Here is a 14,980-nt window from a genome sequence, read left to right on the forward strand (position 1 = left end):
AGATAGGTTTCACAGATGTCTGCTTCGTGAACAACAACTCAAAAGCCGGAAAGATGCCATGGTGCCCGAGGCCACGTTTGGGGCTAACTACTTTTTCGACGCAAAACAAAGGTCTCCTCCAACGGGTCAACCGCATGTTTGTAACGTCTTTCCGAGCTACACAGAACCTGAAGCGTAGCTCCAGCAATTGCGGTTGGACATTGCTAAACGGCCAGCCTCTGTGGACCTTTTACTCAAGCACATATAAAAATATACTGTGCTCGGTGCTGGTAATCCAGTACCAGCACTACGGCTTCAACTCCTGCACCAGTCCAAATTCAATTTAGAGAGTTCATTGGTGTATACAGTGTTGCTTGCGGCTTGTCAACAGTTTCAAAAAGAAATCCCAGGTTTACAGTAGCTGGGGAGAAATCATCCATATTTTGCCCAGATATCCCATCGGCCAAATATCACCAGTAGGAAACTTATTCGGACAACGTTTACGAAACCATCAGTAAAGTCAGTGAGGTGATGTGCGGTATACGAAGCCGGTGAATGCTGCCAGCGCAATGCCGAGCAGCACGCACGATGGCACCGGCAGTCTCCCTACTACCCAACACATCCTCCGGGGCCAATGGACTTTGGAAATCCCCGGATAGTACAGGTATCAAGTGAGCGTAGGTTTAAGGCTATCCAGAAGTGATGTTCGGGAGGCAAAATCTAAACCTAAGAAAGTAGCAATGCAACCCTAGTTCTCAAAAGTTCGTATATTGCACACAAATGTATTGGATTCGAAAGGGTAATGTTCGTACCCTACAAAATTTTCGGCTACGACTAACGGATTCCGGTCCATTAGGTGTCGGGCATGTTACTACAGCCTCTTGAAATTGCCGCCCATTACATCAGATGCAGTTGTTGAGTTGGTGGTATTAAAAACTTTCTGCCGACTCGTTTATCACTGTCACGCCAGCTATGCGAATAGCTCTTCCGAGGCCATGTAACATCAGCAAGGCGACAAAAAGAAATAGTATTTGGAAAGAAATTTTCGATTGGGCCATTGGTGCAAATCAAATAGAATTTTAGGATTCATTTCTGGGAAACATGGGACAGTTTATAGTGGCCATCGAATGCTACCACTGTTCTAATTTTGTTCTTCTACTCTTCAGCATCGCTCAAATACTCGATATAAACCTTTCAAGTCGGCAACCTCTAACACAGCTGCCTTCATCAGCGCCGTCGTCGCCACTAACCTCGCTTTGAAAGCGGGAAAGAACACATGCTCCATCGCCCAGCGTACATTCCTCCGCCGATTTGCAAGACGTTCATCCAGTCTACCTTCCTCGTCATTCTCATCAGCCTCCCCGCCAACTGTCGGGGGCAATTGCTCGGGCACGTAGAATGACGCTAGTTCTTTCAAAAACGTATCGAAACACAGTTTCTCATCCGTCCAGTCAACGCAAGGCCCCAGCCGGAGCAGGAAGCGGGGCAACTTGACCATGGCGGGCGTGTAGCCCTTGATCAGGAGGGGGATGGTGAGCAGCTCGCCTGCAGGGGTGACTTCAAGCGAAAAGTACTCAGCAAGCATCTCACGTCGCTCTATCAGCTGGGCAGCAACTTTCTCAACGACGTCCTCGACGACAAAATCCTCATCCGGGGACTCGATGTTGCTCTTCTCTATGTCGGCACCCACTCGAAGGATCCCGCGGAGATCCAACGGTGGCGTGAATCGGATTGTGCCAAAGTTTCCAAAATCCGTGAGGCCAACTTGATAGCAATACTCATAGCAGGTACGGCCGTAGTCAATAAGGTAAAGCTTGACACCTCCCTGGATGGCAGCTAAACGCCGGCGCTCGTCAACGATGCCGACAAATGTGTGATTCGCGAAGATGTCTGTCAGGTCGTTGTGCATATCCTCTCTAACTTCAGCCCGAAGCTCCTTGATGCTAGTAAGCCTCATCGGCGCAAACGGCCGGTCCACAATCTCGTACTGGATGTTCTCCGAGGCAGACAAGCCACTCTCGTCAGCAGAAACAGCAGCAGCAGCTGCTGCTGCTGCTGTTGGGGAGGCCTTGGAGGGCGTTGCTGCTGTAACCGAGGGAAGCATGCTAGTAATTTTGCGCAGGCTCGTGTCGGTGCGGACGAGGCTGTTAGAATTCCTTCGCAACCGCTTCGATCCCGGGGTCTCACGCGCTGGTGTTGCTGGTGTGCCCTCGTCCTCGGGCGGGACGGACAGACCCATCAGCTCACTGCCTGGGAGCAGACTCTGTGTCATGAACGTCCGACTTGTGTCTACCTCTGCCAGCTTCGATCGAATGTGTTCGCATATTGACTGGATAACTTCATCCTCGTTCAAGAAGTGTACCTCCTGTTTGGTGGGATGAACGTTGACATCAACGCGGGCGGGGTCGATTTCCAGGCTGAGGTAGATAAATGGACGGCCGCCTTTGGGCAGAAACGTCGCGTACAGCTGCTCGAGAGCCTTTTTAATATTGGTTGACTCGACACATCGGTGGTTAATGAACAAAAGGAAGGTGGTCTTCTTGATGTTGTAATTGGCATTAGTAGCCCAACCGCTAGCTTGAAAGCCCCAACGGTCTTCCGAGGTAGAGAATTGCATCAGCTCGTTCGCGACGCTTGAGCCGTAGATCTGCCGTATGCGATCAACTTCGCTCGCGCCAGCCTGGATGGAGACACTCGTTCCCGACTCGCCATGCTTCTTGCAGGAGAAGGCCACTCCCTTACAGTGGATGGCGTAACGCCCGACGATGTCAATGATCTTGTTGTACTCCTCGGCAGGCGACCTGAAAGCCCGTCGACGAGTTGGTATGTTATAAAACATGTCTTCGACGCTGATCTGGGTGCCCTGGCGGCCGGCAGTGGGCTTTGGTTCCGCCGACTGGCCGGGTTTAGCAGGAGCCAGCTTGCCATCAAGGTAGCTGGCGCGCCATGCGCAATTTGACTCCTTGGTCTTTGTGGTCACTGAGAGGTGGGCGATGTGGCTGATGCTTGCTAGTGCTTCGCCTCTGAACCCATATGTGGCGATGGAAGTGAGGTCCTCGAAGGAGGTGATCTTGGACGTTGTGTGGCGTTCACAAAGGATCTCCATGTCGTCTTTCTACAAAAGGATTAGAAAGAGGCTACAGCGTCACACGGTCATGTCATACCTGGATGCCAGAGCCATTGTCGGTAATCTGAAGGAGTTTGAGACCACCCTCTTTGACCAATACCTCAAGGGCGGTGGCGCCGGCATCAACCGAGTTCTCGATCAACTCTTTCAAGGCGTTAACGGGCGCAACAATGATCTCTCCTGCCGCGATCTTGTTGACTACATGGGGGTCTAGCGCCTGCAAGTGCATGTCAGAGATGCGATATGTCAGGTGAGGCTGAACGTGCGACTCACCCGGATGCGACGGGGAGCGCGAGACTCGTCTGGATCGTCCTCGGCCTTCCGCTTCGTTCCCGAAGGAAGGTCGATTTCCATGGCATCAGACATGGTCAACTGGGCTGACAGAAGCGGGGTGACACGAACGAAGTGAGGCGGTCGTGGTTTAGCAAGGCGTCAACGAGGAACGAAATATCTTCGAATGGCTTCACGCCTCCACTCGACCAAACCGGCCGTCCTGGGGATGTCGACGGGTCAAGGCTGCCAAATGACTTGACGATGCCGAGAAGCTGAGAGGTGAGTTGAAGTCGAATCCTCTGTTCACTGTGGGCTGCTAGACTAGCCGCGACATCGGGAAGGTGCATATGAGCCACGTCCTTGGAGGCTGTGGACCCGCCTACTTTGAAATTCAGTGCGTCTGACGCGCGCATTCACGTGAGAGCGAGCGTGCGTGTCAGTTTAGTCAGCCAGTGCCTTTTTTTTTTTTGTCCAGCCAGGTGCTTCACTAGTTAGAGCCTAGCAGCAGCAGGGACGGGACGGGGCGGTGACGGTTCTCGTCCACGCTTCGTCCCAACAAAGCACCTCGAATCTTGATTTAATAATACTACAATGCCAAATACCCACCCATTCATACGTGTTTCAAAGCCAGAGAGTCGGGCCCTCGATATGCTGCATTTTCCGGATCTTGCCCAATTGCCTCGGGTCTTGCTGCATCAAATGGAACAATGCACTTATGCAACCTCTCGCAATGACACTTCTAACGGCGCACCCCGTGCCAGCTAGATGCCGGCGTTGCTAGCGAGTGTATCGCATCCAAAAAGCAATCTGTCATCGTTAATCGACTTTTATTTGACCTTACTTGTCAGCCTTGCCAACAGAACATCATCGAGGAAAGAGGTGTGATGCTGGGCTGTGTCGAAATCCGCCAAAGCCACCGCCATTAACACATAATATCGGGAGGCTGTGACGACCCCCGGCACCGACAGTCTCGTCGCCACGGTGAGATCTCAAGACTCCGACAGTCAGTCACTGCCCCATCGGCCACGGACACCACGCCGATAGCTAGACAGGGAATCGCATCGCTAGGCGCCATTGCAGGCCGTCAGTTGGGTCTAGACTCTGGACATTGAAATTACCCATGACATAGCTTGGGAGCGCTATCCCTCAAGGGTGCAAATCGCGACCCCGGCACCGTCTTCTCAACTTCGTAAACGACCACAACGAGGCATCCCTGTTTCGACGGGCTCAAGCGCAGGCCACCTGTTGTTGGCGAAGGACCATCGGGTCGGCCCAAAGTGCTTTTTTGCGACAACGCTCGCCTTGCACACCGAAGCCGCTGGCCTTATGACACCATATTTTCGCGAGGCGTTCCGGTCAACTTTCACTTCCTGTCGCATAAAGTCGATAAACAGGGCTTCCCGCCCACGGTTTCCGGCGCTTGTCTCCAGCCACTCTAGGCAACCTGCCTTGATCTTGAGCCGTGGTCCTATTTAAACTCGGCCATTGACGAGAGGAGCATCGAGGATGCGCGACAGCACCGGCACAACCCGCTCCGTGGAAATTGCTATACCCTCGAATAATCACTAGTCCTGCACTAAAAACACCTCCACCTAGCCGCCGCCGCCGCCGCCGCCGCCTCCGCCATGTGCGAAGACAGGCAATCAGAAAGCACCGCGGGTGAAGGCGTGGCCTCGACACGCGCCCACCCCCCCAGTGCCAGGTGAGTTACTCTGGTGCAACCGGGCCCACCAGGTCACGTCTGACAGCGGATTCAGCGGACGGAGCTCCAGACCACCTTCGCCGGATCCTGTCGCTTCGGACCCAAATCTCGCCGCCGGTTGGCGTACTCCCCTCGCATCCCACACAGAGAGCTTGATGGATATGCAAATCCAACAAGCGTCGCCCCCACCCCGGCTTGGCAGGAAAAGAGGCATTGACGAGCTGTTTGGCGACAGCACGCCACCCCCGCCCGACAAGCTGCAGCGCGAGCTAGATCAACAGCACAAGGAGGCTAGGAAGCTCGGCCGCACACCAGCTTCCAGCGTTCAGCCAGATGTTGACTCCCAGGCCGAAGGTCAGGACATCAAACGGCACAAGGTGCTTGCATATCGAGGCAAAGCCTCCAATTCTGCAGCTGCGCCGTCCCCCGAGGATGGCCACAGCGACGATGGTGAAAACACGAGTGGCCGGCAGTCCAGCTCCGATTCAAACCCTTCTTAACGTGGAGGCGCGACCACCCTATCCCGGGCCATGGTGCGATACATGCAGGAACAGAACGACTAACTTGCCGTCCACCGTCCACCGTCCACCGGCAACGCAGCATCGCCCCTCTCTTATCAGACTCTAGTATGTGTAGGTCCTTTCGGCGACCATTGCCCAGTTGCATCTCGCGTGGCCGTGGGTTCCGCCTTCATCTACATACAGCAGGCCGCACTATACCCTAACAATGACAGACCTGCCATCGACACTGCATTGCAGGAGACCCCTCCCTCATCCCACCCACTCCAGAAGGCGCCGAGGGAGCGGCATGAAGCTATCAGCGTGCCCATGCTGCCGTTTGGCGGTCGGCACCGCCACTGTCCGCCGCCCCTCTCTCATTTCCCTCCAGCGACCCCTGCGGCCACAGGACATGCGAGGCCTGTTTCGAAACAACCTTAACCGCACACGCTTTCCCCGTTTGCGTCGCGAACCCCAACCGTTCAGGGTGCCGAGGAGCCCATTTCAGGAAGCTTGGCTCCCCTCGCGACCTCTTCATAGTCTAGCGTACTGGAGACGTCAAAATGCAGACGTACAAACTCAGCGACCATCATGACGATCGTTCGGCAGCGCCTCTTTTGTTTCAGGTCGCCATTCTCGGCAGGCTTTGTTTTTATTTATTCCTCCTCGTCCTCCTCTCTCCCCTTGCCAGTTTCCTTCTTTTTCCTCGTGTCCCCCGAGACACGCTCGGCTTCGTGTTTGCGGGCAGCCAATGCTCGGAATAGCAAATAGACAATTCTAAACCCCTGCCACGTCTTTCCCTTTTCAGTTGCCTGCATCCACCACACTTCCCAATGTGTCTGTCAGAGTTTCAACTTTGGGTTATGGTCTCCGTTGCTCGGACGTATGCGAACAATCCGTCCGGCGTCGTTTGCTGTCTTGTCCATCCGCCGACTCCCAAAATCCCAACTCACCTTCTTCGTTTTCTTCACTTCAACAGTGGGTGGGCAGAAGAATCGGAGGCCCCGTCATCCTTTGCAGCCGGATTCCCTACCCACTCAGAGCCCCAGGGTATTGATCGAGTCACAAATTAACAGGAACCACGCACCCATGCACAAATGACAGAACGAAAACTCTTTGGGCCATGAGCAGGCTGCCCCGTCTCCGTCTCGGAGATTTTCCCAACCGCAACGAGCACCTCTCCCCTGCAATCTTCATCCCATCCCCTGGCTGGTGCATCAGTTGAAGCCCCACGCATGCCACTACGTCCGTTTTTGTTTCGTTTCGTTTCCTCGTTCGTTGCCCTCTCCCTCCTTTTGGTTGGCTCTGGGGTAATAAAGGCCCGGAAATATTCGACCACGCCTGAGTATTATTGACAGGACAGAACAAAAGGAGAGGTTACCCTCCCGTCAATGCTCTCCCCCCCTGGACATCGCATCTTCTTTTCTCAATCTCTTCTCATCTCATGAGTCCCGCTCATCTCACCACTCTGAGTTTGTTGGGACGTCGCCCACATTACGGTTAACAACAGAGTAAAGATCTGCGGCACGACGTCCACCGGTGAGAAACTGAGATGCCTATCAGCCGACGGCAGGAACAACAAATAAGTGCTTGTGTAGAGCACAAGTAAAGCCACGAAACTCGTGCAAGCACTGCGTCGCCGTATGCAACGAGCGGGAGACACGCATCACCGGAGAGAATGGTAAGACCAGCACGCTCTGGACATCCAAACAAGAACCACGGAGTACCGAGGAAGCCCACCCTCCGATCAAGCCTTCGTTTTTCTGCCCCGGCCCAATTAATATCGCCCCTCCGGCGGCCCCCCTCCTCGTCTCGTACGTTAAGATAATGGATATGTGCGTAATGGTTCATCGGCGACAAAAACGGAATCGGCCAGGGCGGGCGCGATCTGTTCATCAACACTCAGACCAACACCAATATCAGGGTCGGATTATACCTTCGAATGCGGATACACCTAAGGGCTTGTCCAAGGGCCGCGCGAAATGACACACCAATCCACGCTCCCTCATGCACCACTTGGATTGGACAACCGCGCACACCGCACGCACACACAAATGGGGGTACATTAGACGCATGCACCCGCATCCGCCGGCTGCCCGGCTGGGCGCCAGACTGGATGGGACGCAGAGCCTGCAGAGTGACTGCAGACTGCAGACACAGCGACCTTGGGATGGGGCACGTGAGTGGCCATGCCTTTTCTTCTTCTTCTCCTTCTGCTATTGCTCTCTTATGAACCGGGTGCTTAAATTATCTACGGGCCTGCTGTTGCAGTCGCTGGGGAATCTTGTCGTCTAGTCTCTCCTCTCTTATACTCTTTCTATTTCCTTTACACACACTCTTTCGTGCGTACCCCCCTTCTCTCTCCTCTCTCCTTTTCTCTCTCACTCTTCACATTTCCTTTGGCATTATCCATTCTCTCTCTCACTGTTCTGTATGAACCCCCCCCCCCCCCCCCCTTTTCTTCTCGGATGCTCACCGAGAGGCATTCACCACATTATGCCATCACGCCGACAAACCCCTCCGCCCCTCACGGCTCGGCCCCGCCCCCCTCCACCATTCGCTGCTGTCCGCCACATGGGAACAGACAAGCAGTCATCGGGATGACTCGCCGGATTTGCGGCAGATGCCTCGCCGCACTGACCCTCCCCCTCTCCCGGTGGTCTCCGCATTTCCCGGACCCTGCCTGAGTAATGGGATGGGGCTACCTACTCTTTTCCATCAAAAAGCCTGCGACCTCGCTCTCGCCTTTTCCGGGAAACAAAAAGGCTCATCGGGACCAAAACTCCCACGGCTCTTGCGCCATCGTCAACAGCCTCCGCTCCTGCTTAACAACTTCACATTCTCATCACCTCTACGATTTAGGGGCACCGGAGAGAGAGAGAAAGGCCTGGGCACAATACGACAGAGACGGTACAGACGAAACGAGATGAACCAGGCAAAAATGATGACTGGCATGGGGGGAAATGCCAGAGTAACTCTGTTGAGAAAAATGACGAAGAAGTGGCCCCGGAACACCTGAGGCCACCACAACAACACAGATAATGGATCATGACCGCCTCCAACACCCCATGTTCCTTCCTCTCTTCCCATTGCCACCTCCAGAACGACAGCCATATATTCCTACACTCTCCAAAAAAAGGAAAATCTTTCTTCAAGAGGTGGATGCAACAGACGCAGCAGCCCAGACATTTCGCAGCCGAAGGAAGAATAATTAACGCCCAAACGGATGCCACATTGCCCCGAGATGGCAGTAAATAACCAAAAACAAAAAACCAATAGCAGTATGTGCAACGGGGCGGAGCAAAAATAAAAGGTTGGTTATACAAGTGGTATCTTGTGACGGCTCACGGCCGCCGAAAAAAACAACAGAGCGATGGTCTTGAAGGCAAAAGGCGGGAAACGAGGGGGGCTCGGTACAAATACAAGAGATGGACCACGACGCCCATCCTGTACGGTTTAAAAAACGTTGATTGACCAAAAACGTTTTGGCCTGGGTGGAGAGACTCGATCGGTACTGCGACGGAGGGGGGCACCGAGGCCGAAGAAGCGGATCATTATCGACCACGACCGCTAAGGGCGGAGGGAAGTCATCATTCATTGCGGACGCCGCTGCTGCGGGTCCGGCTTCTCGAGGAGACCACCAATGTCGACGCGGCCTGATCGATCGTCCCTCTGCCACGAGGACTCGGCCTGGGGCGGTTGATGCGGGCCGGCACGGATCGGTGGCAGCTGAAACGAGGGTTGCGGAGGCCGAGTGGTCGGCGGTAGTTCACTACGAGGAATCTGGTACGACGAGGGGCCGATTGCGTAGTCGGGTCGGCTCGGCGACGCCGCATACGACGGCATGCCGGGGCTGACACCCGGGCTCAAGCCGGGCGTCATGTGTGGAGGCTGCCCAGGGGACGGCCGTGGCGCAAGTGCGCTGTCGCCATACCGAGGTCTTGTCTGTTCAAATGTTGCAGAAACTGGCGTGTGTTGCGCATACGCCTGCTGCTGAGGCTGCTGATATGAATATGGCATCTCCCGAGTGTGCGATGTCGGCGAAAGATACGCATACCGCGGAGCCGCGTTGATGAGCAGGACGATGAAGTAAATAGACTCCCGTTTGGCGAGGCCCAGGCGGACGGAATACGACCGCGGCTGTCCATCGTTGGCCGCGAAAACGAGAAAATCCTGCCGATCCAGCTGGAACCGCGAAATTTCGTCGGCTTCGAATCGCAATGAGTCGAACACGCGCTCCTGCTCCTGCCTCCCAAAAATAGGAGGCAGGTAAACGGGGTCCTTCCTCGACCGCTCATCCTGCATATACCGCTGGTGGCTCTGGATCTTGTCGCGTTCTGAAGGAAGCACGATGTCGAATAGTGTTCGGCCTCTTGGGTTGTGGATGCCCACGGCGTCGGCAAAGGCCGGCGAAACGCGAGCAATTTCAAGCTCCATTGTCAAGAAGACGACGGGCTCTGGCGTACCCGTCGCAAGAGACGGCGGTTGCGCATACAGGTTTGCGTCGGCCATCGAGGCCCGCTCCAGATACCGGGGCGCAAGGGGTTCGCTTGGTTGGGACTTTAGAACGCGATAAGAATGACTGGCTTGGATGGGATCCTCGTACCCTGAGATGGGAGCGCCGGCTGAGTAGTGACTCATCGGTCTCCTTGCCGCGGCATCCTGGGGATGCTGATATGTCGAGGGACCATAACGGGCCTCTCGGTCGTCCCTCAGCCGTGGCCGGCCACGCTTCTTGTGCTGCACGTCGACGCAGGCCTCCTCCTTGCCGTTGCTCGTGCATCGGGAACAAGGCCGTTGAGCTATTTGTCGCAGGTGCAAGTCAGCAAACTGCCATCAATCCAAGACAAAAAAAAAACCCCCCCCGCAAGCGCGATTCAGTGGTGTTGCAAGTGCAAAACCTCTCTCTCTCTCTCTCCCGAAATCATATGACGTCTGCCAAACGAGCACTCGCTCCGTTAACCGCGTGGCTTAGACGTGCAAAGTGCGTCGCATCCGACACGTCAATGACACGCTAGTCCTGCCCACTTGGACCATCCCGCAACCAGGCCAGACGGAGCAACGATCGGCCAGCCAAGTCCAACCGGAAGCTCCAGCTCCAAGGCAAATCTCCTCCACTTCTGTTTCAGACATGGCACAATCGACAGCGACCACACCGAATCCAACGGCTTACGATTGGCGAGTTCGCCGGATCCCTAACCATAATCAAGATTCGAGGGTCGCTCCCGCGGGCGCCGGCTGTCACCCGCCAATCCCTCCAATACCGGGCCGAAATGCCGGGCCACACCGGTTCAGGAACCAGCCGATGGAAGGTCGGGGTGGTTTGCTTGGTTGATCACTGCTGGAAGTTGCGAGGACCGGCGACGGAAGTTCGGCCAAGGCGCTGACGACAATGGTCGCTTCGCGAGCACCACAACCTCACAAGCACGCACCAAGCCAAACACACACAAGACACGGCTTGCCTTCATCATGATGGCTGCGCCATCCCATTTCCATGCAACCACCATCCCAACTTTCTGCGAATGATCCGCCCGGACGGGATCGTCTTCCCCTCAGTATCGGTCTCAGGTCGACGGGTTGATCCCTGCGCTGTGTCGAGTGATTGCGCGCACCGTTCGTCTGCTAGGTTAATGCTGCGTCCAACATCACTCCCGGAATTTCTCGGCCGGTCGTGATGCCAATTATCCCAAGAGATTCGCAGCCGTATACAACCCGAGTATGCATCGCTTATTCCCTTGCAGCCGGGGATTTCCTCTTTCGATCGTTTCTCACCCAAAAAGGGAACGCAAAAATGGCAACGAAAAAAAACCCCTACCCCCAACTTCGGAGGGGGGGGGAAACCTAAATCAAGAACAAAAATGAAATGTATTGGCGCGTAAGCCGTACGTACCGTCACATCTGGGGAAAACTGTTAGCGTCACCGTATTGAAAAAAATACCACCACGCGTTTCATGAGGGGAGGGCGCCTTACCGAAGATGGGCTCTCTTGCATGGCACACAGGCTGAAGCCACATGGCCTTTCGTCTTTCTTTGCGTCTTGGGAGATGTGTAGGGGGCGCCTTCCTGGGGCGCCTGTGATATGGTTGCTGCATAACCGCCATGCTGATGGGGTGCTGGTTGCGGCGGCGGCCCAGACATCTGCATGTAGGGCGGCGGTCGCTGTTGCAAGGCCTGGCTCGCCATGTGTGCGTATCCAGACGGCGGATTGCGCATGTGGTCGTCGGGTCGAGGGTATGAGTAAGGCATCCTGTCGGGCTGGTCGGCGTGATATGAGCGGGCTTGAGGCAGTGGCAAGGACTGCTGCGGCGGCGGAGGTCCTCGGGTGTCGACCTGCGGTATTGTCGTTGGCGGCAGTCCTCCACGGTAGGCATCTTGAGAGCTGGTGGACGGATAGCTGCCATGCGGTTGCCCTCTGTCACCAGCCTCGGGGTTTGCTTTGGGCGGAAGGGGAGGAGACCCTGACATGGGCGGAGAAGGGTATGCTCTGGGGCGAGCAGGAGTCTCGGACTCTGCTCTTTGAGGAGTTGCCCAGGTCAGGTCGAGGGCGAATCGCGCCAGGTCGGAGATGCCTCGGCGCTGGCCGAGCGAAGTAGACGACGTATCGCAATCTCTACTTGTGGCTTGCATGGATGTTGTGATTCTGCTGGACTGGGCGTCTGGGTCGAGAGCTTCCCACGTCTACTTTCTCGACGATGGCTCGTTGACCAGACTTGTGGGCAAGACCGGATATATCGCGAACGCTACCGATATGTCGCAGATTTTGACGTTTGGGCCTTGAAACCTTAAGTCTTCTCCTTGTTTGTTGATCAGCCCTGATGGGGAAAAGGACGTTTCCAGCTGGCCGTTGAGCGGGAATCTTTGTGATTCAGCTGGCCAAAGCTGCTTTCCTTCTAGCCGGAGTAGTCGAACACCTGCTCGTTTTCCTCGCGCAAACCCCTCCAAGACTTGAAAGGCGGTTTGATTCTCTTTAGAAGAAGAAAAGAAAAGATAAAAAATCCCTTCCTCGAACGAAATCACGAAGCAAGTTCAAATTCGCGATTATGAAGCTCTGAACGTCCGTTGAAAGTTCCGAAAGACGGGGGCGGGCAAGTTCACGACGTCTTAAAAGGTCCAATGGAACGTTTGTGCCAGGCGCGAGAGACACGGGGTGTCCAGTAAGCGGTCCAGAGAAAAGGCAGGCGAGAGGATATGCAGCTACTACTGCTGTGAGACGACGATGCAGCAAGCAGCGTGATACTCGCACGACAATCCTTCAGGTCCCAATGACGCTACCTGCGGCGATATTGGCGGTTCGTCGAGAGATGCTGGTGCGGGCAGCTGCAGGATGTACCACGGCGGAACCTCAGGCACGGAATGCGGAGATGGAAGGCTGGATGGATGCGGATACCTCTCAGCACACAGGTTGCCTGTCGTTTGGTCGGATATATGTGTTGGAGAGCAAGAAAGAGGAGGAGCAAAAGTAGAGAAAGGGAGGAGGACGAGATAAATCTAGCCCGCTCCTAGTCTCCTTTTGTCTCTCTAAGCGGCTGGAGTAAAGAAGCGTTATTTGTCGAAGGCTGGATACGTTGGAGAGAGGGCCCATGGACTTTTTTTTTTGGGAGCAGCCGATCGGTGGCTCCCGGTCGGTTTTTGTGTGACTGGAGGCAGGCTTGCTGGGCCTAAGAGGGGGGCAATTGAGATGAAGCTAGGGTGGTTCAGGGTTGATCTGGTTGAGGGACAGGCAGGCCAGGGAAGACCCCGGTCGACGTCTTTAGAGTGGCTGCTAATCAAGGGTAGAGGGCTATGCCATCACGATCCCCTGCCCAACGACAATTCTCCGCGCGTCTGTGTGCGAGAGTGTGTGTGAAGGGTAATGGTGTGTAGACAGTGGCCGAACCGCAACGGGAGGTAGGTGGTATTGGAAGCGACAGCTAGCAGCAACAACAACAACAACAAAAACGGCAAGACAGCACAGCATACACGACCAATCCTTTTGCTCTGGATGATGATGATTGTAGGCAGTATGGGTTGGTGGTAGCGATGGTAGCGCTGGGTCTGAGGGTTCCCGGACGAGATTAAAGCAGGTGCGTATGAAGCCACAATGTAATAAGACAGTGGGGGAGACAAGAGTCAGTGAAAGCCGAAGAAGCTCGAGCAGGCGACGGACAGGAGATAGATCCGGAGGCGGGACGGGAGCGCGGCCGTGACCCAGAACCCAAGTGTGCGCGAGACAACAGGAGGAGAGAAAAAATTACAGTGAAAACCCAAGGGCTGTTGTGTTCTGCATTCGCGAGCTCTCTCGTCAGCATGCAGCGTGCAGAGTGCCAAATTTAATTGGGGATGCGAAGGAGGGACGGTTCAGGTGGGAGTGGGCAGGGAGGGGTGGACGTTGTCTCGAATGTCAGGGCCGGTAGTAGATGGATGGCAAGACGGATATGTACAAAGTACTACTAGCTCTGTAGCCGGGAGCCAGGAAGGAGGAAAAGAAGACTGACTGGTGGATGGGATGGGATGGGATGGGATGGGATGGGGTGGCCGGTGAATGGATGAGGCGGGTGGGCTACCACCCCAGGGGTGCTCTTCACGGAAAGGTGTATGTAGTGTACACTGGAAAAGGTAGAGACCAGGCCAGGATTGAGACAGGCAGCGGGAGAGAGTGGAGGGCCTGTAAGATTGACTTGATATTTGTGAAGAGACCGGACGAGGTAGATGTGAGATAGGTAGAGAGAGCGGAACATGGGATCTGGAAAAGGCGAAAAGGCGCATGGGCGAAGAATCATGCAGAGGTAGTGACAACTTGTGCGTCCTAGTTACCTAGTAATTCGTAGTCACAATCAGAAAGACCTGGTAGCGGCAACCTCGAACCAAAGATGGCAGCTGTCAGCCAAGTCTATGCAGAGCCCAATTCGGATAAGGTAGCAAGGTAGGTAGGGTAGGTAAGGAAGTGCAAGACGGGCTCAGGTCTGGCAAACCGAGGTACGTAGCTAAGAACGCATGGCAAAGCTCGAGCCAACATTGTCGTGTGGTGGCGGCCATGCTGTGCTGCTTCTGCTGCTTCTGCTGCTCGTGGTAATGATGGTGGTGGTGTGTCGGTGGCCCAGGGTCCAGGGGAAGGGGGGGGGAAGAGGCAGATGAGCGGACGTGGGTGCGTGGGTGCGTGGACGGGGCCACTGGGGACATGGGGGAGAAGAGAAAAAGCAGAAGGGGGGAGAGGGGGGGGGGTGAACGGAACAAAGCCGATGGGGTCGAAAGAAGGTTGTGGAATATGTGGAGAGGCGAGCGGAGGGATCGACCTGCAGAGCGCAACAGAGAGATGAGATGACGGGTTTGAGATGGTGGCATTGGATGAAGAAGGACAGGTGCCAGAATCATTGCCGTCCGTGTGTATGTGAGAGATAGATGTGGGAGACTTGCTCTCTCAGG

At 55.1% G+C, this 14,980-nt stretch overlaps 3 protein-coding genes across 3 annotated transcripts; 1 reads left to right on the top strand and 2 right to left on the bottom strand.

The window, feature by feature from the left end:
• Positions 1-1,141: 1,141 nt before the first annotated feature.
• On the bottom strand, positions 1,142-3,472 carry EsH8_VIII_000364 (mismatch repair ATPase MLH1; the record flags this gene model as incomplete). The annotated part of the gene is made up of 3 exons (XM_083269406.1): positions 1,142-3,094; positions 3,144-3,323; positions 3,380-3,472. 3 exons carry the CDS (start codon positions 3,470-3,472, stop codon positions 1,142-1,144), a joined length of 2,226 nt encoding a protein of 741 aa, XP_083129174.1.
• Positions 3,473-5,004: 1,532 nt separating this feature from the next.
• EsH8_VIII_000365 (uncharacterized protein) lies at positions 5,005-5,581 on the top strand (the record flags this gene model as incomplete). The annotated part of the gene is made up of 2 exons (XM_083269407.1): positions 5,005-5,081; positions 5,137-5,581. 2 exons carry the CDS (start codon positions 5,005-5,007, stop codon positions 5,579-5,581), a joined length of 522 nt encoding a protein of 173 aa, XP_083129175.1.
• Positions 5,582-9,172: 3,591 nt separating this feature from the next.
• Positions 9,173-12,205, bottom strand: EsH8_VIII_000366 (Zn(II)2Cys6 transcription factor domain-containing protein; the record flags this gene model as incomplete). The annotated part of the gene is made up of 3 exons (XM_083269408.1): positions 9,173-10,380; positions 11,469-11,476; positions 11,550-12,205. 3 exons carry the CDS (start codon positions 12,203-12,205, stop codon positions 9,173-9,175), a joined length of 1,872 nt encoding a protein of 623 aa, XP_083129176.1.
• Between the last annotated feature and the right edge of the window lie 2,775 nt (positions 12,206-14,980).

Source organism: Colletotrichum jinshuiense, chromosome 8, assembly GCF_051148585.1.
Source record: "Colletotrichum jinshuiense chromosome 8, complete sequence".
In the NCBI taxonomy this organism is placed as follows: domain Eukaryota; kingdom Fungi; phylum Ascomycota; class Sordariomycetes; order Glomerellales; family Glomerellaceae; genus Colletotrichum; species Colletotrichum jinshuiense.